At 37.5% G+C, this 27,363-nt stretch overlaps 1 protein-coding gene across 50 annotated transcripts in view; it reads left to right on the plus strand.

Moving 5' to 3' along the window:
* CNTN4 (contactin 4) overlaps positions 1-27,363 on the plus strand; it is a 1,001,048-nt gene that overhangs the window by 794,712 nt on the left and 178,973 nt on the right. For all 50 annotated transcript variants that reach the window (XR_014823611.1, XR_014823612.1, XM_084989189.1 and 47 more), the window contains one exon: positions 9,005-9,202. Coding sequence is in view for 48 of the 50 variants with exons in the window: in XM_084989189.1 (XP_084845315.1) it covers positions 9,005-9,202 (198 nt within the window). In the remaining 2 variants the exon portion in view is untranslated. The remainder of the gene's footprint in view (positions 1-9,004; positions 9,203-27,363) is intronic.

Below are 27,363 nucleotides of genomic sequence, written 5' to 3' on the forward strand. Positions count from 1 at the left end.
ATTTTTATTATTTTCTTTTTATGGCTGCACCTGCAGCATAAGAAAGTTCCTGGGCTATGGTTTGAATCAGAGCTATAGCTGCCAGCCTACATCATAGCCATAGCAACGCCAGATCCAAGCCATGTCTGTGATCCCCACCACGGCTTGTGGCAATGCCAGATCCTTAACCCACTGAGTGAGGCCAGGGATCAAACCCACTTCCTCATCAGGCCCTTAACCCACTAAGCCACAATGTAAACTCCAATTTTCAGCATTTTTACAGTGGATGAAGCCACAAAACACACACACACACACATACACATAGGTGTGCAAGCTAAATCCATTTTGTGTGCTGCCTGTCACTTTCCTGCCTCTACCCAAGAGTATGAACATGCTATCCAAAAGGATGCTTTTCTGTTTAAAACATATAGGGCTTCTTTCCTGGGAGTATGAAAGTTTGCTGACTCTAGGCTGAGGCACTATATTTCTCAGACTTTTTTTACTGATCCATTTCTGAGAGCAAAGGAGAGTCAGTGTCTACCCCTGGGAATCTGGGAGCATACCCTAAAGCAATCTGCTGCAAAGTACAAGAGTTGGTGGAAACCTTTCCATTTCCCTTTAAATTTGTATGAGTTTTATACCTATTCTGGTATATACTCATTTTCGGCTTTTTGTCAAAACAATGTATTAAATTGCCTTCAAGTTAAATTCCTTAACTTCCACCTACACATATTTAAAGAAAATTTATACCCTAGGAAAGTGTCCTATTTCCCAATAGAGTCACAAAAACAAGGAGTAACCCATAAATTGGGGAAAATTTTAAGCCGTCAAGGGCTGAATACATGACTAGAAAATACTTTTTTTTCCCATCTTACTTCCCACACCCCCACTGCCACATCTCAGTGAGTAAAGAGCATGTACTAAAAAATCACTGACTGCAGAGAGTAGTCAGGAGGCTTAGTCAGGAGGCTTATTTTTAGAAAATACTTGCCACAAGTTTGGATGAGTTTTAGCACTGGGTCTTATCTAATCCTCACCTCACATGGTCACCACTTCATTTCCCCTAAATCACTTTTGCAAAGATGGTAAAAAGGTTTGACTTCATGTGCCAGCACGAATTGATTGGAGGTAACGGCCTGAAGCGTTGTGTTGAGAAGGGCTGTGAATCTGGCATAGTCAATTATCTGTGTCTGCCATGGGGGAGGAGTGGCAACTGCTGGTCCATGTGATAAATAAATGCCATTGCTGCTCTATTCAGAACTAATAAGTAATGGAAAACAGTGTCTGAACCCCTTAAGGTCCTGCTTGATGATGGGCACCTGTCTAAATCAAGTTCTCTGAGCCACAGAGCATCTATAACAGGGTCTTTTCAGGCACAGTCGCAATGTCAGTGACATAAGTTGTCAAGGGCTGTGCCCATCATTATAGGTATTAAATGCCCCTAAGTCCATCCTCTAATTGACAGAGGTGTAGTATCTGTCCTCTTCCAGCCTTTCAATCTCAGCCACTCTCAGACAACCTCCCCCCATTCCTGTTTCCCAAAGTGCTGTGTAAATATACTTGCATTGATCATTGAGCATCTTAGTATTAGAGGTGTCATCCAGAGGCTTCCGCTCTCAGAAGTCACAAGTCTATCAATTATCCTGTCCCCTGTTTGGATACCCCTCAGGTCTTTCACAGGACAACACATTCTTTTCCTAGTCTCTCCCACTACCTATTTATGATGTGTAATCACTAGTCCTACTTTGTGGTTAAGGTTCCTCATTCAGTTCTTACTTTTTCTGGAATTAATAAGAGTACTCACAATGTATAACATCTCCCCTCCCCTCAGGTCTAGGAAAGCAAATGACTTCCATCCATTTATAAGTAAAAACACCCTAGCAGAATCTTTAAAAGTTGACTTAAAAATCTGATGTCCACCTAGCAGGGCAGGTGTTCTTTTTATGATCCTTATTTTTCAGATGAATAAACTAAGCAGTAAAAATTACTTTTTAGGAGTTCCCTTGTGGCACAGTGGGTTAAGGATCTGGCATTGTCACTGCTGTGGTGTGGATTCAGTTCCTGGTCTGGGAACTTCTACATGCCATAGGCATGGACAAAGAAAAAACAAAAGAAATTACATTTTAGCTGATAAGCACTGAAGCCAGAACTCTGTATGTTGACACCAAATCCAGGGATCTTTCCCCTTGCCTATGCAGCCAACCCACTGACTGCCACCTCTGTCTTTCCATCTGAGAGCCCATCCCAGCACTATGCATCATCTCTTGTAAAGAGATAATGGTGGGTGAATATTTGGCCAAGTAAACCAGTGGCTATATTCTCAGAACCTATTTCATTTGGAGAAACATTTAAGATACATTTTTCACATCTGATTGCTTAGAATCATATCTGGGTTAAAATTCAACCTCATAACACTGTGCAAAAAGTATGATGGATGTGGATAAAACTATCTAAAGATCAAGAGGCTCTCATGCTGTTGAAACAATTTTTAAAAGAACAAATTGGTTAAAATTCAAGGACTAGAATCCAGGTCTCCTGACTGTCAATTCTGTTACATTTTCTTTTTTGGTTACTATTTTTAAAAGAAGGTATAAATCAAGCAAGTTTTAAATTCAGGTACATAACACAGTTCAACTCAAGTAAGTAAGTGTATATGCAGGGTTTATGTGTGTGTATTAAAGTTCTAGTTCTTGAGCTGCCAGAAAACTACCTATTTGAATCTTAGTAAATTCCTAGGTCTCTTTGGACCCCACTTTCCTCATTTGTCAAAATAGGATGTGGATTTGATGGCATGCTTGTTAGAATCATGGAATTGTCATGATGGAAGGGACTTAGAGATCCTCTAGTTCTGTTCTTTGAATTCACAGAAAAGGAAAACTGATCTCTTCCAGCTCCAACTTAAATTCTGAGAGGAGCATGTGGCTTTCTAACAGAACCACCTCTTCTAAATATTGAGACAACCCCATCATCCCATTTCTGCCCACTTATCAAATGAAAGACTATAATCCAGGCTTGCAATTTCTCTAGGTTTCCACTTCCTGATCCATAAAATCACAGGAGTTGGACTGAGATCCCTTTCAGATTTAAAACTTTGAGGACCAGGAAGGGTATCTTTAAAAACTGACGTCTTTGCTATCCCTTGGGATCTGACTTTGAATGTTGTGAAGCATGCTAAAACTCTAGAAAGGAATTCAAGAGCATCAGAAACAAGTAAGAGCATCCATTCTAAGAACTCTGATCATAGGGTGAATTTGGTCAATGAGTAGCTGAGTTTAAAACTTGCTTGGTTTATGCCTTCTTTTAAAAATAGTAACCAAGAGAGTTCCTGAAGTGTCTGGGCAGTTAACAAACCCGACCAGCATCCATGAGGACACAGGTTTGATCCCTGGCCTCAATCAGTGGGTTAAGGTTCCAGCGTTGCTGTGGCTGTGGCGTGGGCCAGCAGCTGCAGCTCTGGTTTGACTTATAGCCTGGGAGCCTCTGTGTGCTGCAGGTTCAGCCCGAAAAAGACAAAAGAAAAAAAAGAAGTAACTAAACATCCTTTGCTGGTGGCCCAAATATATGGGAAAGGAACTAATTAAGAGTGATGTTTCATAGTTAATTTCTTATAGACTTGAATGCTGCAAGTTAGAAAGCCGTCACTGGATCATTCTGCCTTAATGGGTTTCACATTCTAACTAGTCTCAGTACTTTTCAGTTGAGCATCAGGAAACTCACAATCTACTAAATATTGTATTCCAAGTATCTGTTTACTCAGTTGATACAAATTGCCAGTGGGACAGGAACTGTCTGTCACTTCCAGAGCAATTAGTGTGTGAAAACTTATCAAAAGAAATCTGTCAAGTTTGAATAAGTATAAATATTGCATGGAAGTCTCTAAGGAAATCAAACTGAGTGGGATACATTTTTGCAGCACAAGAGAATTTATTTTGTTTTATTTACCTGGCTTTATTTTTTCAGGCTATGAATAGCATTTCACGTAACCCAATGAATTAATGTTTTGCTCTGATAAAAATAGCCTTTGGTTCTTAAGGGAAAACTACATTACCTGGTGAGTAATAAAACAATACGAACTTTTACTTTCATACTTTAAGAGCTCTTACTGCTTCTAGGAGGGAGCACTGGAATTGGAAGTATAGCTAGGAGGACTAAGATATAGTCTGCTTTACTATTTTTTGATTCTCCAGTCTTACCTTTTCTAGGCCTAAGAATTGTCATTTTTTTGGTTTGGTTATTGTTGTAGTTTTTAGTGGTATTTATGCTATGGTTAAAGTCATGAAAACCCTACAGCCCTATATGCTAGAATTGAAAAGGTATACCAAACACTAGCTGTCATTCTGTTGAAGTAATGGAATTGTAGGGAGTTTTAAGATTTTTAAAATTTAATATTTTTACCTTTTTAATGCTCTTTTTTCTCTTACTCCCTCATGGCCTGCCTCTAGCAAGTATCAATCTGTTCTTTGTATCAAAAAGCTTGGTTTGCTGGTGTTTTTTTACACTCCGCAAATAAGTGAGATCATATATTTGTCTTTCTTTGTCTTACTTCTTTCATTTAGCTTAATGCCTTCAGCATCTATCCATGTTGTCCCAAATGGCAAGACTTAATTCTTTTTATGACTGAATAATATTCTATTTTGTGTGCTTGTCTATACCCAGTGTATATTTATATTAATATATTTATATATGATTTATTTATTTATGTTTATTCATCCACTGATAGACAGGTTAGTTCTATATCTTGGCTACTGTAAATAATGCTTCTATTAACATGAGGTTGCAGATATTTTTTCAAGTTCGTGTTTTAGTTTCTTCAGGTAAATCCCAGAAGTAAAATTGTTGGGTTATATGAAAGTTCTACTTTTAATTTGTTAAAGAATCACCGTACTATTTTCCAGAGTGGCTTCACTGATTTACATCCCCACAAAGAGTGTACGAGAGTTCCCTTTTCTCCCTGACCTTACCAATGCTTGTTATTTGTCCTTTTGGTAATAGCCATTCCAATAGGTATGAGATAATATTTCATTATGGTTTTGATTTTTAATCTTTCTAATTATGAATGATGTTGAGCAACTTCATATGTGCCCGTTGGCCATCTGTAAGTCTTCTTTGAAAAAGTTTCTATTTTCATATTCTGCCTAATTTTTAATCATATTGGGTTTTTTGTTAGTGAGTTGTATGAGTTATTTTTATAGTTTGGATATTGACACTTTATCATTTTTCAAATATTCCATTCAGTAGATTGTCTTTTACTTTTTTGATGGCTTCATTCACTGTGCAGTTTTTCAGTTCAATGTAGTCCCACTTGCTTATTTTTGCTGTTGCTTTTGGTGTCAGATTCAAAAAGTCACCTTTAAGACCCATGCCAAGGTGCTTATTACCTATTTTTTCTTCTAGAGTTTTAATGGCTTCAGGTCTTATATACAAATCTTTAATCCATTTTGAGTTAACTTTTGTATATGGTGCAAGATAGTTGTCCACTTTCATCCTTTGGCACGTTAACTATCCAGTTTTCCCAACATCTTTTACTGAATTCTTGTCCGTTTTCTATAGTATATCCTTGGCTCTTTGTGGTAAGTTAACTAACCATATGTCTGTAGGTTTATATCTGGACTCTATATTCTGTTTCATTGATCCATATGGTTTGATGCCAATACCATACTGTTTTAATTATTATAGTGCTATAGTATAGTTTGAGATTAATGAGTGTGATGCTCTCAGCTTTGTTCCTGTTTCATAACTTTAAAATGAAGAATTAACACAAGTGATCTGTTGGGTAATTTTTAGTCTTACTATGTATTTTTCTTGCTTTATTGTCTGCATTATCATTACATTATATTCCTCATGGTCCTTCCTTATTGCTGTGGACAAATAAAAGTACAGTATTCCAGGTAGTGTTACATGCTGTGAAAAATAAATTAATATCATTTTTATAGATTTTTCCTCCCTTCAAGGGGTTCAGCTTTTAGCTCATCATGATCTCCTCAGTGCACCAGCCAAGATTCTTTGGCTATACATTGCTCTTTATGGGTCAATAGGACTTTACAAAGGTTGCATGTTGATATGATCCTTGGTTACCATCCTAAACACGATCCATTTTAGACTCCTCTTTGGAACTATGGTTTTCCCTTTACCTACAGCATTCAAAATGGTAACAGTATTATATTATCATTTGGGAAACATTAAAAGCTTTAATTCAACAGTTTGTCGTTTTTTATTGTTGAATGTTACTTAGGACTTTCCCCAAAACTGAAGTAATCCAGTTAATAATCTTTATATTATATGTACTCTTTCCTGAATTGAAATCATTGCATTTGGTTCAGTTTCCCAGCCTAGGTATTGTGACCTATTAATAGATGTTTTACGAAAACAGTATATTGGTGAAAGGGATGGAATGCAGTTCTACATCAAATAAGTTTGCATGGCTTAAATATTATAACGAATTTGTTCAAAATCTCTTACAAGTCTTGAAAGGAGAAATTTTAAAATCTGTTAAATGTTATTTAATCCAGTGCTTCTCAAGGTCATTTGGTCACATAACCTTTTTAAATCTGGGATAGGTAGGGGGCAGAGAACTTCTATTATCAGGGAGCCAATATTCAAAGGACCAGAGTGGAGCAAATCCTGCAGAATGTGTTTATGGTTGTTTGCATTTCCTACTAAAGCACTAAGTAACAAGAGCAGTGAAGACAAAACAACTAATTTATTTTTAAACCAATCAAACAGCGTATCAATTGAGTTTCCTTCTTATTTTTACCTTAAAAATGATAACTTCTTATAATTCAGATATGTTTATGACTTAAAGCACTTTCACATACCTTGATCCTCGCTACATACCTGTATCACATTTATTATTATCCCCATTTGATTAAGAAGTTGAAAGTGAGAATGGTTAAGTGGCTTTCTTTATGGATTACAGGTTTGAATTTTGGTCTTCTGGTCTTTTTTTTTCAAAGAGGTTATCTTTTTCTCCTGATATCCATGGTCCATATAACTTCCTAGTCACTAAACTAACCTTCTACAGAATTCAGAAAGCCTTGTAGCACTAACCATTAGCAATAGCTTTGAAAAATGTCTTCATGAAAAAAATATATATATATCTACCGTTTTATATATTGGATTGTAACTTTCCTTGGAGCAGTGTGGGTTGATTAATATTTTGCTGGTAAATTACTTTCTAACTTCTACCTTGTGACTTTGGACATGTTGATTTATTCTTAAAACTGTCTTTTAGCTAATTAGAGGATAGGCATTATTCCCCCCATTGTTCATCTGAGGAAACTGAGACATCCAGAGATGACTTGGTTTGCCTCAAATGCACATAGCAAATTGAGAGAGGCATCCATTGTGCTGTACTCTTTGTTAAATCTCCTGTTTTTATGGGAAAATTGCCACATCACATGGTACTTCTTCATGACCTATTACAGGGGCCTTTCCTCTCCCAGATTTTAGTTTCGTGAGGAAGTAACTAGCTTTCTGGGAAGCACTTGCTTATTTACACGGAGTATCCTCTTGACAGCAGCATGGGGTTACTTATAATTACATGCACATGCGTAAATAAAATGATTAGCTATTCTCATATAAACATAATTATATCTCTCTAAAATAATGCATGTGGAAATGTTACAATCCAGTGATAAAGGGAAAGCAGTCTGCATGACCCTTCCTTTGTATGTAAACAGTGGCTTATTACGGCAGAATATGTTTCCTGTTGCACAGTTACTGAGGTCAATTACAATCGGGGACTCATTGAAGTATTAAACAACAGAATGTCTTTTTCAGTAATTAGTATTCTCTATATAAAGATGAAGTAACCTTTCTGCCATTTTCCAAGGACACTCCATGCATTTAGAATCTAGCAAGTGCAACATACAAGAGCATGGCCAACTATTTCTGAAACCAGAGGCTCCCTTGGCATCTAATTGCTTCCTCTCCCCGACAAAAATAAATTTTGAAAATAAAACAGGGTATGCTGGCTAATCAGTGCCAGTGGCTAGTATATCACTTCTCCGGCTTTGAACAAATCTGGAGATCACACTTTAAAGCGAGGAATCATAGACTGCCTCGAGCTAATGAAGTCTGATTTCCTTGGAGCACAATAGTTCGCTGCAGCACATCATTTAAACCCGCCATCATTTAGGTTTCTTTTCTGAAATTGAAAGCATGGGGGTGAGCAAGAATGTGTAATTCACAAAACATTCATCTGATTCTTAAGAAAAATTAGAACTTCCAGAGGCACATTTTCAGGTATGACTGCCTATTACACCCATCCCACTGGCATTCTGCTTTTATTCACTCCCATTATTATTACCTAATAATTTTTTCAGCTAATTTTTTAAAAAATACAGATTTGCAGGATTAGCCAACCAGTAAATAATTATATGCATAGTGAGTATTTGCTATAGTATCAAATCACTATCTCATTAAAATAATGTTAACATCACAAGTGAGAAGAAAGAATTTGCATCAATAGTAAGAGGCATTGGGAGAAGACTGGATTGAAACTCAGGAATTATTCTGTCTCTAACTAGGATCCAGTTTAGATCAGCTACTTTGTTCCTCTGTGCCAAATTTTCTCAGTTAATGGAAAACTATAACAAGTATTGGAAAGCACAGAGTACCATGCAAGTAAGTGGCACTATGATGCACGAAAGACACTACCTCAATAATTTCCAGGTTGTATCAAGATTCTAGATGCTCTGTGGTCTGGAATTTGAGCATGAATTCTGTACGGATGCACATGCTTAGCAAAGTATAAATGCTTATCCCCTTGATTTAAAGGGATCGGACTTCCCTTAGTGATCACTGTACCTTCTAGTTCTATGGAAATAAAGTCTTATTGGCTGACGGTAGGAAGACTGGTAAAATGCTTTAGGGGGCTGTAATTATTTCCTATTGATATTTAGAAAGCTGAAAAAGGATCACTTGGCAACAGTATGAATTTTTAACTTGATCATTTCTTTCATGAATACAGTAGCATTCCGGTGTCAAAGGACATATTTGTAACGATGATTCCTTTTGCTTTCAGAGCTGAACTATGCCTGGATTTTCAATGAATACCCTTCCTATCAGGATAATCGCCGCTTCGTTTCACAAGAGACTGGGAATCTGTATATTGCCAAAGTAGAAAAATCAGATGTTGGAAATTACACCTGTGTGGTGACGAATACGGTGACAAACCAAAAGGTCCTAGGGCCACCCACACCACTAATACTGAGAAATGATGGTGAGTTTTCTAAGGAATTTTCCTAATTCTGCTTTTTGTGATAATAGGTTGAGTTTGGAACTGTTTTTCTTATTGGCACACAAAGCTTGACTCTAAATTAAATGTAAGAGGTTTAATGCTTTCTACATTCGGTACCTATATTTTCTACACTTGTGTAAGAAATAAACCCATGAATCCATTTTGGAACCCTAATTAGAAACCTAGTTGCTAATCTCAACAGGAATGGAATGTGGATTTAGGTGAATATAAATAACAAAGGAATCTATTTCTTGTTTCTTTCCACTTAAATTGCGTACGCAGGCAAAATGAAGTAGAAGGCTGAACAATTAGCTCATTAATTAGTTTCATATAATTTAGTATTCAGTGTCTAGAAAGAAGGCTTAAATTATACAAATAACTTGCAGATTTATGATACTGGAGACATAGTTCTAACCACAGAGAAATGCAGGAATATCAAAGCTTATTTGAGATAGAAGTTTTAATTTTCTGTAGTCTTGTGAGAGTACTTCAAGAAAATATGTGAATTTCACCCTTATTACTTAGATGGGTGGCATGACAGTGTATGATAATTCATTGTGTGATTTTCAAGACCATCTCACCAGTTTATATGCCAAATTCTAATAGCACCGTGCCTTTCTTCCACCATGAGTCTTTATATGTTTTCTGATCCCCTTTCTTGAAATGCTCTTTCTTCTTGTAGACCCTTGACTAACTTACACTGGTCCTTCTAGGATCTTCAAATATATCAGTTTCTCTAGGAAATAATCTCTGTCTGACCTTCTCCCTGCAACTATCCTCTATCCAGTGCCTTCTCAAACCAGCTCTGCAAAGAAAGTCTGAGCATACTTACAACATAGACCAAACTGTGGAATTTTTGAGCAGATAATTAGATTTCAATCATTCATTCATTTATTTGTGCATTTAACATATTTTTATTTAGTAGTTGCTATGTAATAGTCACTACTCTGGGTGCCAGTGAAGAGAAACAATAAGGTCCTTATCTCATGGCACCTACATTATGCAAAGGATACAGGTCAGCATAAACAAAGGTAAACAGAACCCCAAATCCAGTTATTTTAGATAATAATAAATAAACCTGTGTGATAAACAGAGGATCCATGCGGTAGAATCTCAACTTTGGACAGGGTTGTTAAGGAAAGCCTTTCTTCAGAGGTGACAGGAGCTGAAACCTGAATGATAAGACAACTGTCTTGTGAAGATCAAAGGGAGGAGTGTTTCAGGCTGATTGAACTTCACATGCCATGCAAAGACCCTGAGGCCTATAAAAAATTCACTTGTCACATTCAGGGAACAAAGGGAATGTGAGCCTTATTGGAGCATAGTGACCATAATAAAGGGTGGTTTGAGTTGAGGTTAGAGTCTGAATTTTATTTCCAGTGTAGTGAGAAGCCATTAGAGTTTTTTTATGTAAGAGAGCTGTTTTTTGTTTTTTTGTTTTTAAGTGGAGTTGATTTACAATGTTTCTTCAATTTCTGTTGTAGAGCAAAATGACCCAATCACATACAGTTCCTTATGCTGTACAGTCTGGCCCCATTGCCCATCCATTCCAAATGTAACAGTTTACATCCAAAAACCCCCAACTCCCCATCCATCCCACTCCCTCCTCCCTCCCCCCTGGGAAACCAAAGTCTGCGTTCCTTGGCCGTTATCTGTTTCTATTTTGTGGAATACGTTCATTTGTTTCATATATTAGATTACAGATATAAGTGATATCATATGGTTTTTGTCTTTTTCCTTCTGGCTTACTTCACTTAGTATGAGAATATCTAATTCCATCCATGTTGCTGCAAAGGGCATTAGTTTGTCTTTTTTATGGCTGAGTAGTATTCCATTGTATATATGTACCACATCTTCTTAATCAGTTCAACTGTCAATGGACATTTAGGTAGTTTCTATGTCTTGGCTATTGTGAATAGTGCTGCAGTGAACGTAGGGGTGAATGTATCATTTTCATTGAAAGTTTTATCTGGATATACGCCCAGGAGTGGGAGTGCTGGATCTTTGCTAGTTCTATATTTAGTTTGCTGATGTTCCTCCATACTGTTTTCCATAGTGGTTATACCAATTCGCATTCCCACCAACAGTATAGGAGGGCTCCCTTTTCTCCACACCCATTCGTAACTTATAAGCTTACTAATGATGGCTGGTATGAGGTAGTACCTCATTATAGTTTTGATTTGCATTTCTCTAATAATTAGTGATGTTGAGCATTTTTTTTTTCATGTGCCTGTTGGCCATCTGTAAGTCTTTCTTGGAAAAATGTCTATTTAGTTCTGTTTTTTGAAAATATTGCTTAGCTATTATGTAGAAAAATAGGCTTTTAAAAAAGTGACGGTTGAAACTTGAAGTCCAGGTAAAAACAGTGGCAGTAATTCAGTTTGGAAATGATAGCAGCTTGAACTATCAGGTAGTGAGGAAGAGGAGAGAAGTGAGGGTAGTGAGGGAGAGGAGAGAAGGGGGTGGATTCAGGATCTTATGTGTAGGTAGAGCTGCCAGAACTTGCTGATGCATTGGATGTAGGAGGTGGTGGAAGATCAAGGATGACACATAGATTTCTGTCACAGCAGCCGGGTGGCTGGAATACCATTTACTGATATGGTTTTACTGGACAGATTTGCAAGGGAAAAAAATCCAGTATATTCTTCTAATCATTATTTAGAAAGCCAAAAGCATGACTCATGCCTTGACAACAGAAAGAATTGTTTGTTTTACACTTCTTGGTCCATCTTTCTATTGTAATATTCATCTGGTATAGTCGCATTTGCTTGTCAACCTGCCTTCCCCCACCTCACTGAAGCTGCCCTTTGTGATGCACAGACCACAGTTTTCATCTGGCTTTGTGCAGGGGCCCAGGACAGTGCTTGCCACATGGCAAATGTTAAATGAATGTGTTGCATTAAGCTGAATTACATTAAATAAACCTGAAAAATCTCATTAGTGTAAAAAGAAAGGTAGGTCAGGGATCAATTCTGTCAGAAGCTATGATTGCTATTTCTCCAGACCCAAGAATAAAGAAGCTTTTTAAAAGATATGTGTTCCTATGGCATTTTGTATGGAATTATTTAAAAATACAGCCCCTTTGGCCTCCTCTCATCAGTTTAGAGAGTAAGGCCAGGGATCAATTCTGTCAGAAGCTATCATTGCTATTTCTCCTGACCTAAGGATAAAGAGGTTTTTAAAGATATGTGTTCCAATGGCATTTTGTATGGAATCATTGAAAAATACAGCCCTTCTGGCCTCTGCCCATAATACACTTATGCCAAAATTTCTGTTTAGTAGGAACACATATAATCGAATATTGACTTTGATGCCCTAAGACACAGCCCGGGAGAAACATTGCACAGAGTTGCTGCTTCAGAGAGGAGGAACAAAAATTCAGGAACATTGGAAGTCCAGAGTCATCCTCTGCACCTCAAGTTGGCCACCACTCTGCCTTTTGCTTGGCTTTTAGATTTATCTTGACTTGCCTAGTATATCTTCATAGAAATGACAAATGTTTTTTATTAGACTATTTTATCACAAAATTAGCAGACTAAGGATCTCATTCTTCAGCAATTAATGTCCATTCATTTGTAATTTCCATGAGCGCTGTATGGTGAATATTTATAATATGTCTTTCCCATTTAGGCTGGAGTACATAAAATGGGTACTTGAACTGTATTACTAAGCACAAAATAGATTATTTAATTAGCTCTTGTCTGGAGGTAAGAGAAAGGGGGAAATATAAATCAAGAGGAGATTGCAAAATAATAAGATGACATTCTTCTCGTTAAAGTGTACGCTATGAGAGTAAAGATCAGTGAAATTATCATTCCGTACGATCTGGTATTTAGTGACTGTATATTCGACTGATAAGTACAAGGTGACTATAGAATTTGTACAATCATCTTGATAATTGAAGCTCACTCAAACTTACATATCCTCCTTCTGCCTCCAAAATGTGAATAAATCAAGGCCATGGGGCATATGGCCTGAACTGGGCTAATTGCCATGGCTGATCACTTCCTTTACTAGGTGCAGATGTGGCTTAAAGAACTGGAGGTCCTTGATACTCAGGTTCTTTTTTTGGAGTTTTTAACTAAGCACTTCAAGACTGTGATCATTTCCAGCCTCAAAGGTTATAGTGAGTCATAAAAAGTGAACAGTGGACAACTCTGATCAATTCCACTTTCCTATTGGGAATCAAGGGTGACGTGTCCCATGTTAATTCCACTGACCCTCATTACCTCTTTCCCCTCATACACTATGGTTCTGCAAGGCTTTCGCACTTGCTGTTCCTTTTTCCCCAGCTCTTCGCATGGCTTCCCCACTTCCCATATCTCAGATCGTGACTGAAATGTAGGACAGGCTGGTGTGGAGGTAAGCCAGGTTTCCTGGCTGGAATCTATCCCCCACTCTTTTAGTTCTATGACCTTGGACCTCAGCTGAATTTCACTGTGCTATGTGCTTATCAGTCAAAAGAGGATAACAGCACCTACCTCAGAGGCTTACTCCATCTGTGAAACTGTATGTAACTTTGAACAGTGACAAAACAGAAATACACTGTCAATACCTCCCTGCCTAAGATATGCTTGAGAAATTATATTTAAAAAAAGAGATGACAAGGTAGATGAATAGTATTATTCTTACTTTGTATTTTGTAAAATTTATGTGGATAAGACAGAGGAAGCCGTAGTACTATTTCCCAAAATGCTAAGAGTGTCAACCTTTAAAGCGGTTAACTTTTAGTGATAAAATATTCAAGCCTTAATTTTTTTTCTTTCTGCTTCTCTGTATTTTCTCATTTTCCTGAAATGATTAGAGTTTATTATTTTAAGTTTTAGAAAAATGTTTGGTAAAAGAGATATCCACAGATTATTGCACCTAGAAGGCACTTAGCGATGACCTGCTCTTACATCTTTATTCTTTGAGAAAGAAGGGAACTTAGAACCAGGGAAGTAAGTCAGGATGACAGTGGGGTCACATTCTTAGTCCCCAGTCACCATGATACTTAATCGAGGTTTGGAAAAGCATTTTTTGGCCTGTAGATTCATGTATTTACCTTATGATTTTGAACATTTTATCGTGGGACTTTTCTGAAATAACTGTATGTTATTTGTAGTGCCCACCTTCAGAAAGTACTGTAAAACTGAGAGTTGGACAAATGTGAGAGAATTTTATTTTATTTTTCTTTTTTTTTAGGGCCGCAGATGGAAGTTCACAAACTAGGTGTCAAATTGGAGCTGCAGCTGCCAGCCAATGCCACAGCCACAGCAGTGTTGGATCTGAGCCGCATCTGTGATCTATGCTGCAGCTCGTGGTAGCACCAGATCCTTAACCCACTGAGTGAGGCCAGGGATCAAACCTGCATCCTCATGGATACTAGTTAGGCTCTTAACCCACTGAGCCACAATGGGAACTCAAGAATTGTATATCAGAGTTTATAATTACTTACCTAGGTATTTTAAAATCTGCTTTGAAATGATCGTATAACTCTTTATGTGGGAAAGTGTTTAGATGCCATGAAAGAAAAAAGATTTATTTGAGGAAAATATATCATAATTATTTTTACCACAACTACTAAAGTATTCCATGGATCAATATTAGCCCAATTGCTGGTTATTAATGGTGATGAACTTGCTTATTATGTGCTTCCTACACAGGTCTCAAATAATTGTACCTAAATTTCCATAAACAAAGGTAATGGACCACCCAAGCAACATAACTGTAAGAGGAATCACAGACTTAGATAATAATTATAATGGCTATTTTTTTTGTCTTTAGTCATTACTCCTGACTTACTCTAAAATGGCTAAAGGTGAAAAGAATTAGCAGAGATTAGGACACTCTTGAGAAAATGAGATCATGTCTGTGAGGTTGTTTATGTACTATATAAACACAGGTACGTAATTGAGCATGAAAAATTGTATAGCCTTTCCCTTTTTTCTGTGTTTTCCTTGATACTGGCTGGGGATTGCTCTGGCAGTTCCTTATTTTGCTCATTAGAACCAAGTCAATTATTGAGCAGTTTTACAGGCAGTGTCAGTCTGATGGGTCTTTACTTTGCACATTGCTTGTTCAATAATTTTGAATATTACCCCTAATTAGAACTCTAAATAGAAGAGCTACTACGGAACAGGAAACAAAGGATTTATCCTGTCTTGGAATTTCAAACCCTCTCTCCCTCTGCCTTCCTGACCTCTCTCTCCCTCCCTCCCTCTCTCTCTTCCTCCTCCCCGCTTTCTCCTTCCTCCCTCCATCCCTCTCTCTCTTCCTCTCTTTCTCTTTCCTTCCTCCTTCCCCATATTTATATACATTTATAAGCATCTGTATGTGTATAATGTGTGTGTATAAATACACATGTTTATATAGACTAGATATATTGTCTTTGAAAGTTAAAATGTAAACTACTTTTTGGAATGTTTATTATACTGCATTATAAATTTAAACTACTAAAATTTTATGTTCTCAAATATAACAAAAATAACTGACCATATTTTTCAGAGTCCTAACCCATTTCCTCAAGTCTCCTAATTTTATTTAGCTATGAAAAGTTCATCATCAAAGCACTTAATCTTCTCACCTTAAATCAAGTTTTAACCTACCAGACAAGAGACCAACTGATAACCCTAGTAGCATCCTTGAGCTTCAAAGCTATCTAAGGTGGAATAGAAATAGAAGTGCTGAACATAAGAACAAGAATGTCTATGATCTATGCCAACTAGCTTTGTCTTGTTTGCTGTGACATTACCTAGAATGTAGGAAAATGAAGGCAGAATGAAAAATCATGAAGAAAAAAAGGCATAGGATTCTGGGGTGTAGTCCTAGAATCTATCAGTAACTCTTCTGAGGTAAGTCATACCATTTCCTTAGTTTTCTTAGCTATAAAAAATTAGTTATTTGTAATGAGTTGTATCTGAGGGTCCTTCTAGTTGTGCAGTCATAATTCTTTACCTTAATTTACTCCAATCTCAATATTCATACAGGCCACATAATATCAAACACAACTCAACATGCAGATGCTGTTCATTGAAATAGATTTCTTCCAGGTGCTAAAAGCTAATTCTAGCATAAAATTAGGTGTTTTCACTCTTTCAGGCCATCACTGGCCATTTTGTGAGCCTTTACTTCTGTGGCCATTAGACCTCCTAGTGACTCAGAAGACTATATTCCCCTCAACATTCCAAAATTAAGACCAAAGACTAAAAAATGGAAAAGAAAAAAACTAGAATATTCTGTATTATTGATTCAGTATAATGTATTCTCCATTATGATGCAACCATCTGTTCATAGTAAGTTTTCCTATTATTGCCCCAAACTAGTTTAGATCCTCAGGTAAGCATTAACAACCATGATGCATCTTCATGAACAGATCAGCTTCAAATGTAGTCCATTAATTAATCTAACTATAAAATAAAAAGCCCAGTCATTAGGAGGATCTCTTTTTTTAAAAAAATTTATTATACTTGATTTACAATGTTCTGTCAATTTTAGCTGTACAGCAAGTGACCCAGTTATACATATATATATACATTCTTTTTCTCACATTATCCTCTATCATTTTCTATCACAACAGGATCTAACCTATTGGATATTCCATCCTATACAGCAGGATCTCATTGCTCATCTACTCCAAGTGGTATACTTTGCATCTATTTAACTCCAAGTCCATCCTACTTCCTCCCCCTCCCCCTTGGCAACCACCAGTTTGTTCTCCATGTCCATGAGTTTGTTTCTTTTCTGTAGATAGGTTCATTTGCACCATGTATTAGATTCCAGATATGTTATATCACATAGCATTTGTCTTTCTTTTTTTTTTTTTTTTTTTGTCTTTTTTTGTCTTTGTTGTTGTTGTTGTTGCTATTTCTTGGGCCGCTCCCGCGGCATATGGAGGTTCCCAGGCTAGGGGTTGAATCGGAGCTGTAGCCACCGGCCTACGCCAGAGCCACAGCAACGCGGGATCCGAGCCGTGTCTGCGACCTATACCACAGCTCACGGCAACGCCGGATCGTTAACCCACTGGGCAAGGGCAGGGACCGAACCCGCAACCTCATGGTTCCTAGTCGGATTCGTTAACCACTGCGCCACAACAGGAACTCCTGTCTTTCTGATTAATTTACTTAGTATGAGAGTCTCTAGTTCCATCTGTGTTGCTGCAAATGGCATTATTTTGTTCTTTTTTATGGCCGAGTAATATTCCATTGTGTGTATGTACCACATCTTCTTAATACATTCATCTGTCAATGGATATTTAGGTTGCTTCCATGTCTTGGCTATTGTGAATATGCTGAGAACTATAAAACATTAATCAAAGAAATAAAAGAGGATTCAAAAAAAATGGAAAGATATTCTATGCTCCTGGATTGGAAGAACTAATATTGTTAACATGGTCATACTACCCAAAGCAATCTACAGATTCAATGCAATCCCTATCAAATTACCCATGACATTTTTCACAGAACTAGAACAAACAATCCCAAAAAATTATGTGTAACTATAAAAGACCCAGAATATCCAACGTGATCCTGAGAAACAAAAACCAAGCATGAGGCATAACTCTCCCAGACTTCAGACAATATTACAAAGCTACAGTAATCAAGACAGTGTGTTACTGGTATAAAACCAGACATATAGAACAATGGGACAGAATAGAGAAACCAGAAATAAACCCAGACACCTATGGTCAATTAATCTTCAACAAAGGAAGCAAGAACATAAAATGGGAAACAGATAATTGCTTCAGCAAATGGTGCTTGGAAATAGGAAAGCTGCATGCAAATCAGTGAAACTAGAGCACACCCTCACACCATGCACAAAAATCAACTAAAAATGGCTTAAAGACTTAAACATAGGACAAAACACCATAAAACTCCTGGAAGAGGACATAGGTAAAACATTCTCTGACATTAACCTTACAAATGTTTTCTTAGGTCAGTTTCCCAAGGCAACAGAAGTAAAAATAAAAGTAAACTAATGGGACCTAATCAAACTTACAAACTTTTGCATAGCAAAGGAAACCATAAAAAAAAAAGAAAGACGATCTATAGAATGGGAGAAATTAGTTTTACATGATGCAATTGACGAGGGCTTAATCTCCAAAATATACAAACAACTCATACAACTCAACAGCAGGAAAAAAACAAAACAAAACAAAAAAAACCCAACAACCCAGTTGAAAAATGGGCAGAAGATCTGAATAGATATTACTCTGAAAAAGACATATGGATGGCCAACAAGCACATGGAAAAATGGTCACCATCACTAATTATTAGAGAAATGTAAATCAAAACTACAATGAGGTGACACTCTCACTGGTCAGATTGGCTATCATTAGTAAGTCTACAAATAAATGCTAGAGATGGTGTGGAGAAAAGGGAACCCTCCTACACTCTTGGTAGGAATGTAAATTGGTACAATCACTATGGAAAATAGTATGGAGGTACCTCAGCAAACTAAATATAGAACTAGCATAAGATCCAGCCCTCCCACTCCTGGGCATACATCCAGACAAAACTTTCATTCAAAAAATATATGCACCCCTATGTTCATTGAGGATCTCTTTTCAATTATAAACCTGATCTACAACTTTCTTTAGTTGACTTAGCCTTTAGAATGGCAAGGATGAAACTTCTCCCTGGCAACAGGTGGAGATATGCCCTTGATTTGCACATGATTTTATATAATTTAAGATCTAGAAATTATGCCAAAACACATTGCTTTATTTTACTCTCACTTCTGGTTGCAACTTTTGTGTGGCATTGTCACAGCAATCATGGCTTGTGTTTAATTCTCTAGCAGCATAACATTTGAGAATCTGTGGGTGTAAAACACTTTTATAAGGAGAACATCTAAGTGACTAAAGGATGTGAGCTATTTTGCTAAACTGCCATTGCTAATTTAATTTAAAAGTGTCTTAATAGTCCAGATATTTTGAAGCCTTGACAAGCTTAGGAACTTGGCAGTTAGCTTTAGACCTCCAGCATAGTCAGATTCATTTCAGGTCCATGGGGGCCAAAGGTTTTGGATGGTCATTTATCTAGTCAGTTAGGAAGCATCTGTTAAGTACCCGCTATGTGTAGTACATTATAAAATAAAAATGTGATCGGAGCCCATGGGAGCCTACAATCTTAGAAAACTCCAAATTAATGAAAAGTCTAAAATTTCCTTATTTGAATTATTGAATTGAGTTCTAGGAAGTTCATTTACAAACAGGGATTTGCAAAGAGATATGGCAGGAGAAAGAGGGCCTAGAATAGAGATGACTTGGGCATTCATTTGATCATGCATTTAACCAACAAATGTTCATTGAGTGCCTGTTGTATACTTGTCACTAGGGCTGCAAAAGTCTATGTTCTCACAGATAATAGTCTATTTTAGGAGTCTAATTTCAATCTGAGGCAGAGTGGGGCTAGATTAGGGAGACCAGAGAATTAAAGCAGGATTACTTAAGCTTTAATTGTGATGATAAGAGCTACCAAGGAGCAGTGAATGTGCAGTAAGATTATTCATATAATCAAGGCTTATGTATAAGGAAGGCTGTCCTGGTCTTGAGAATCAGCCCAAGCTTCTTTATGGAGTTTTCCAGTCTAACAGGGAGGGTAAGAATTCTAGACAGTGAGTATAGTATTTATTTAAACCAGGAGTTGGCCAACTCCCTCATATAGGCTAAGCTTGCCCATGGCCTGCTTTTGTAAATAGAATACAACATTTTTCTCCATAAAAATTTTGGGTGTTCTTGGTGAATTCATAGATTCTCTATAATTTTTGTTGCTGTTGTAAATGGTATCTTATTTTTAGTCACATTCTTTATTTTACTTGTAAGTGATTGGGCATTTGGCAAGCTCACTGAAATCTTGTTAGTTCTAGTTTGTTGACTCTGTCAACTTTCTCAAACTTTGCTATCTTCCCCATTTCCTCTAAGCCAGGGGAAGCCAACCAGGGTTCATGTACCAAATACAGCCCATCATCATTGTTGTAAATAAAGTTTTATTGTGACATAGTTCAGCTTATTTGTTTACACATTGTCTATGGATCATTTCCTGCTATAATAGCAGAGTTGAGTCCGAGAATGTATAGCTCACAAAACCCAAATAAAATCCTTACTATCTTTATCTTTGCAGAAAATAGCTTTGCCAGTTTCTGAGAACATAATAATAGTCTTTAAATATTTGAAGACTGTCCCTCAAGACTTGTTCTTTGTGGCTTCAAAGACTTGAACTAGCACCAATATGTACAAATTAAAAGGAGAAAGTGTTTAGTTCAACACAATATGAAGAATTTTTTTTGTAGGATGAATATAAAAGTACTTCATTATGAAAGACAAAAGTTTAGTTTCCTTTACCTAAAGAAGATGACCTTAATATTTAGTTGCCCAAACTGGGAACTATTAGCAAATTACCTCAGGACTTCATGTAAACCAGGACTATCCCAGGCAAGCACAAATAAATGGTTACTTCTTTCATTCAGCTTTCTCGAATAGCTCAGGTTATCTCTGTACTTTACTGAGAAAGAAAGAAAGAGATACAGGTTTGGGTGAGGTCAAATAGTGAGGTTTATTTTCACTTCCCAGAGATTTCTAAAGATGCATGAAAACCCCAAGTATATAAGAAGTGATATGTAACATCCAGCTTCCTTCCCTCTTCTTTGCAGCACTGGGGACATTCCTGTTTGGACAGTTGTTGCCCCCAACTCAGTGAGAATCACCCAGTAGAGGGTGAACAATGGTAGAGGAGATCCACCGGATAGTCCACTAGGTCCAGCGGTGTGTCCTTCATCAATTTCTTAATGGTGAACTCAGCCAAAGAAAAGTAGAAAACTAATCAGATTGTTCCAGATATTTTTAGATAAATGGAATCTACATCATTAAACTTATTCCTCAAGAGAATCAATGTGGGAACTTTTCATAAGACAATTTTTTCTCAGTAGAAATTCCCACTCGATTGAAGTTGGTACAAATCCCTTCTGTGCTTTAATTTAGCAAGCGCAAATTCCAGGAAGGTGTTGGCAAAATCTTATGGCACAGAACTCTGCAAACTGGCCTCCTTCTGCCAAGAGAGCGCTCTGCAAATTGTAGTTAAACAAGCGTGGTATGTGGCTGATTTCTCTTTTATATTCTGTAATTTGGCAGTTATTTTGTTACGTTCTAGTTCTTACAGACATCAGCGTCAGCTTTAGTAATTTTCCAGGTTTTGAAAGGGGGGCAATCACTGACAGAAGTTCATTTATGTAATCCGGGCTTTTTATTGGCATTGTCCCTGGTGGGACTTCATTACTAGTCATCTCCTGGTGACCTGGCCCACAGTGTCTGTTAATGTTACGTGCAACTTCTTGCTTTGGCTTAATCCCTCATGAGTAGTAGGAGAGTTCTTGGAGTACATTCCCTAGACCAGTAGCATCAACATCACAGGGAACTTGTTAGAAATGAAAATTCTCAGGCTCCATGTCAGCTTATTAAATCAGAAGTTCAAGTCCTCCAGGTGATTTAAAGTTTGAGGACACTGGTTTTAAAAAACAAACAAACAAACAAAACACCTAGAAATTTCAAGCATGTCTTCCTCAGGAAATAAACTTCAAATAATTAATTGTTGCCTACATATGCCACATTTACTATGCAACGCACTGAAAAAGGGTAACTACAAATGTCCTGAAGATAATGATCATGTCGGTGTTATGCACATCATGGGTTGCTGGGTAAAGTACATGGCTGGGGTTGCTGTTAAATGAATATTTATTGAATTCATTGGGATGTAAATATAACTAAGCCTTTGACTCCTGAAGACTTTGATATAGGAAATTTCAAGTCATGTAACCTTCACTATTGTTGTTAGAACCAGTTCTCTTATTCCAATGAATAGAAAACATTGACTTCAATGAATTCAGACTTTTTTCACCTGATGTTTAAAATTATAGATGTAAGGAGTTCCTGTCATGGCTCAGAGGAAATGAATCTGATTGACATCCACGGGGACGCAGGTTCAGTCCCTGGCCTCGCTCAGCAGGTTAAGAATCCAGCGTTGCCATGAACTGTGGTGGTGGTTGCAGACATGGTTTGGATCCTGCATTTCTTTGGCTGTGGTGTAGGCCAGCAGATACAGCTTCAATTCGACCCCTAGCCTGGAAACCTCCATATGCCGCAAGTGTGGCCCTAAAAAAATAAAATAAAATAAAATATATAGGTGTCCCTTTGCATAATTAAAATCAAGAGTTTTCTCTATAGGCAAAGTATATATTTTAGTCAGGAGATAGGGAATATTGCTGAGATTATGCCTCCTGGTTGATCCTGGCAATGTTATATGCACTTTTTACTTTACCTTTAGCTGTGTAAACACACCTATGCCTTTATATCTTCCCACCTTTCTAAATAGTTTGAAAATGGAAAAAGAGTTCTGGAACAGCTTCATCAATGTCCTCACTCCTTTTCCCTAATTATTCTGTAAATCACCAGAGCAGCTGTAGACCAATTAAGTTCAAAAGTGTACAGGTGGTCAGAAGAATGACTTGAAAAATGCACTCCTGTTTTAAGGGGCCTTTTGTTTCTTCAGACATAAAAAATGTAATAGCTTTTTAAATTTAACGTAGAAAATAAAGGCCAGTAGTGGAAATGAAAGAAATAGTCAAATAAAAAATGTAGCCTATGCCAGGTGTAACCAAATTAAATGGAACCATTCACAGGTGTTCTAAAAAATGTTGGTAATGTAATTGAAGAAAATGGCTATCTTCAGTTTTTTATGACTTAAATACCAGGACAGTCTTTATATATAAAAAAAATCCCTTATATACCAGTGAAAACCAAGCCATCCCATCTCTGGTTCATATCTGTCCTGTAACTACTGTCATAAATATAGTCCAATATGTGTTACTGCTGATAACTCTGTCACTCATTTCCTATAGCCGTAAATATAGATCGCTGGTATCTACCCAGAAATCACTCCACTGGACCCTGTAAACAACCTCACAGCTTATTTTAGAAAAACATCATCTTAAGTCAGTGAACTTGGACAAGAGCCATGATATCACATAAAAAAACAACTTCCATGCCCGGGAAGACACAGACATTTGACTTAATGGCTATTATGCGTCACAGAAAAAAGGCCCTGTTTCTACATTTTTTCCTCGCTTTCACAAATTCCTACCTATCAGTTTCTTCCATATGCCTAGTATTGAGCTAGGATTTGTGAGGAACAGAAAAAAACCAGAAGTACTTCCATTCCTCAAGGAAGTGAATATACAACAGAAGAGATGGCAAATAAAGAAATAGCTATAAAGATGATAGAAAACTGCTATTCAAGAGCACCCAGAAGTTTGTTTGTAAAATTTTTTTTGGCACTTTTTTTTTTTAACTGAGCACCTATGAAGTTCAGAGGCAGAAATAAAAGCTAGCGTGAGAAAGATGAACATACTACTTGATGTCATGGGGTTAATAATCTAGATGGAAGACAGAACTGAACACATAAACTAAATGCCTGAATTATGATCTGTGATAATTAGCATAAAGGAAAGAAGATATTAATAAAGAATAATGTTAGGATCTCTTTTAAATAGGATTATAAAACCCTTTTAAGAAGGGGGTCATTTGAGCTCAGACATAAAATAAGAAAGAAGTCATGTTATGTAAAAGGCATGAGGAACAAAAGTGAAATAAAAACATGTCCACATAAACACTTGCATGTGAATATTCATAGAAATATTATTCATTATAGCCAAAAAGCAGAAGCCACCTAAATCCCCATCAGTGGGTACTGTGGGTTTAATTGTATGCCCCAAAAGGATAGGCTAAAGTCCTAATCCCCCATACCTAAGAATATGACCTTACTTGGAAAGAATTTCAGAGGAAGTCAAATTGGAGAAGGGTGGATCTTTAATCCAGTGTGACCAATGTCCTATTTGCAGTAGAGAAGACGTGGAAACAACCTAAATGTCCATAGACAGAGGAGTGGATCAAGAAGGTATGGTACATATACACAATGGAATATTGCTCAGCCATTAAAATGAACAAAATACTGGCATTTTTAGCAACATGGATGGACCTAGAATATATCATGCTAAGTGAAGTCAGCCATATAATGAGATACCAATATCAAATGCTTTCACTGACATGTGGAATCTGAAAAAAAGGACAGAATGAACTTCTTTGCAGAACAGATACTGACTCACAGACTTTGAAAAATTTATGGTTTCCAAAGGAGACAGTTTCGGGGGGGGGGGGATGCACTGAGGTTGTGGGATGGAAATCCTATAAAACTGGATTCTGATGATCATTGTACAACTATAAATGTAGTAAATTCATGGAGTAATAAAAAATTTAACAAACAAAAAAGAAGACAATGAGAAAACAAATGGAGAAAATGTCATGTGATGACAGAGGTAGAGATTGGAGTGACACAGCTGCAGGCCAAGGGACACCAACAACTGATGGCCACCACCACAAGCCAGGAGGAGGCAAGGAAGGATGCCACCCACAGTCTCAGAGGGAGCATGGCCTTGTCAGCACCTTCATGGATGACTTCTAGCCTTCAGAATTGTGAGGGAATAAACTTATTTTGCTGGAAGCCGCTTAGTTCATGTCTCTTTTCACAGCATTACGAGGGAACTAATACAGCCGGTGCATAGATGAATAAACTGTTGTTCCTCCATACAGTGGAATAATATTTGGCAATAAAAAGGAAGGAGCCACTGATACCACAGCATGGATGAACCTTGATAACATTATGCTAAGAGAAAGAAGCCAGATGCAAAGGACCACATCATACTGTATGACTTCATTTATATATAATGTCCAGAAAAGGCACATCTGTAGAGATAGAAAGCACCTGGGGCTGGGACCAGTTACCTGGGGCTGGGACCAGTTCTGAGATTAAACAGGCATAAGAGACCTTATTTGGGTAATGGAAATGTTCTAAAAAACTGGGTTATACAAACTTGTGGTTGCCAAAGGGGAGAGGGGTCGAGGGAGGAATAGAGTGGGAATTTTCGATTAGCAAATATAAACTAGTAAGTATATGCAGGATGGATAAATAACAAGTCCTACTCTATAGCATTGGTAACTATTTCAATATCCTGTGATAAACCATAATGAAAAAGAGTGTAAAAAAGAATGTCTATACATGTATAACTGCATCACTTTGTTCTACAGCAGAAAGTAACACAACATTGTAAATCAACTATACTTCAATTAAAAATTAAAAATAAAAAGTATCTATATCTTTTGGCCTGATTGAAAAAAAAGGTAAAAATTAAAAAAAAAAACCTGGGGTATGGTGATAATTGCACAGCTCAGTAAATATGCTAAAAATCATTACATGATTTTCAAAAGAAGTTATGGGCAATAGTGAAAACTGAAGCACTTAAAGAGGTTTGATACTTTCTGGTCATTTAGGGAGTTCCCGTCATGGCTCAGTAGGTTATGAACCTGACTGGTATCCATAAGGATGCAGGTTCAATCTCTGGCCTCACTCAGTGGTTTTGGATATGGCATGGACTTGAGCTGTGGTGTAAGTTACAGATGTGGTGGACTTGAGCTGTGGTGTAAGTTACAGGTGTGACTCGGATCCCTGCATTGCTGTGGCTGTGGTGTAGGTCGGCAGCTACAGCTCCAGTTCAACCCCTAGCCAGGAAACTTCCATATGCTGCAAGTACAGCCCCAAAAAGCTAAAACAAACAAACAAACAAAAAACAATTTTAATTTCTGGTTATTTAAAGACCACTGTGGGCTAGAGAGTAAGGCATGCAGAGAAGAGGTATCCAGGGTTCTAGAGAAGGGGTCTTTGAGTGTGGACCTTAAGACAGGGAATTTTAGGATGAGGAGGTAATAGCTTGGGACTTGGGACACAAAAAAATGTTATTTTCGTTGCTCAGGAAAAGGATGTGTGAGCCATATTTGATCCATGGTGTTATCTGTCATAACTGTATTACAGAGATTCACTTCACGTGCAACGTTCATAGAACAAGGAGTCAGGGGTCGGGGGAGGCCTATCTCAGCTGACAGGCTTGCCTCCCCCCCTTTTTTTAACCTTATTGTCTCATCTCCCTTCCACACACAATACACTGCAGTTGAAGATTGTCTTGATTTCCTGGGAGGACAAAAGACCTCTCTCTCTCTTGCATGGCAGTTGTTTTTCTAATTAACACTGCTCTGGGAGTACATTACACACACAGCACTAAAAGGTGGTAACTTGTTCCTGCACTTCGAGTCATACTCCTGACATTTACGCAATGATGAGTCAACTGTATGGGCTGTTCACTAGCAAGTTCAGCAGAAGCGTGTGAATGCCTGCGTTAGCCAGCACTGCCTCTTTATGGTCCAGCTTTTTGGCACACGGCCAGGGGAAGGCAAACCCAAACTTAAGTGCAAGAGAACCCAGAAGTTGGCCAAAAAGGAAAGACTGGTTTTGTACATGAACACGTCAAGCGTGGATTTAGTTTATTTGAATTTAATTTTGTGTTACTTGCCACAGTGGTAAGAGGCCCCAATAAAAGAGGAGAAATCAGGGACTAGAGTTGCAATCTCAAACACTATTATTTTGTGAGACAATGACAAACCATTTAACTGCTTCAAGAGTACAGATTTGCTTATAAAAGTCAGGGATGGGCTAGAATTATGGTTTTAACTTTTGAGGGGTTAAGGTCCTTTTAAGAACAGACTGCTAGGTATGGGTCCTCTCTGCAGAAAAGTACACATCTATGAATGCCAAGATTAAGAATGCTGAAGTGAATTATCTCAGAGGTGCCTTCTATACCCAGTCCTCCCTGTCAGTCTTTGAAAGGAAAAAAACCCAAACAACTATGTACAGCCTGGCGCTTTTGATGGCATACATCACAGCCAACCTAGCTAGACTATCCCATCATGTGACACTTGAAGTTGATTTTGTGCGTGTGTGTACATCGAGAAAATCCCCTTGTTGCTTCCCGTACTTTGAAGCTGCAGATAAAGACGGTCATGTCTGCAAAATGCGTGGAATTTTTCTCTTCGTCATTGTACCTGTCGCCATCTGTTCCTTTTAACCTTTTCATCTGAATCCTTCAGTCTCTTTTTCTTCTAACAGTGGGAGACCTGAAGAAGAGATGTGAGGGAGGATATCATTGTGTAGTTAGCGAAATAAATTTAAACTTTGCATTGGCACAGTTGGATCAGAGACCATGGAAAATGACTAGAAATTGAACAG

The sequence above is a fragment of the Sus scrofa genome, chromosome 13 (assembly GCF_054392235.1).
Source record: "Sus scrofa isolate SSC_HxYL_T2T_F1_AM1 chromosome 13, Sscrofa_HxYL_maternal_Yorkshire_Landrace_v2.0, whole genome shotgun sequence".
NCBI classification, from domain to species: Eukaryota; Metazoa; Chordata; class Mammalia; order Artiodactyla; family Suidae; genus Sus; species Sus scrofa.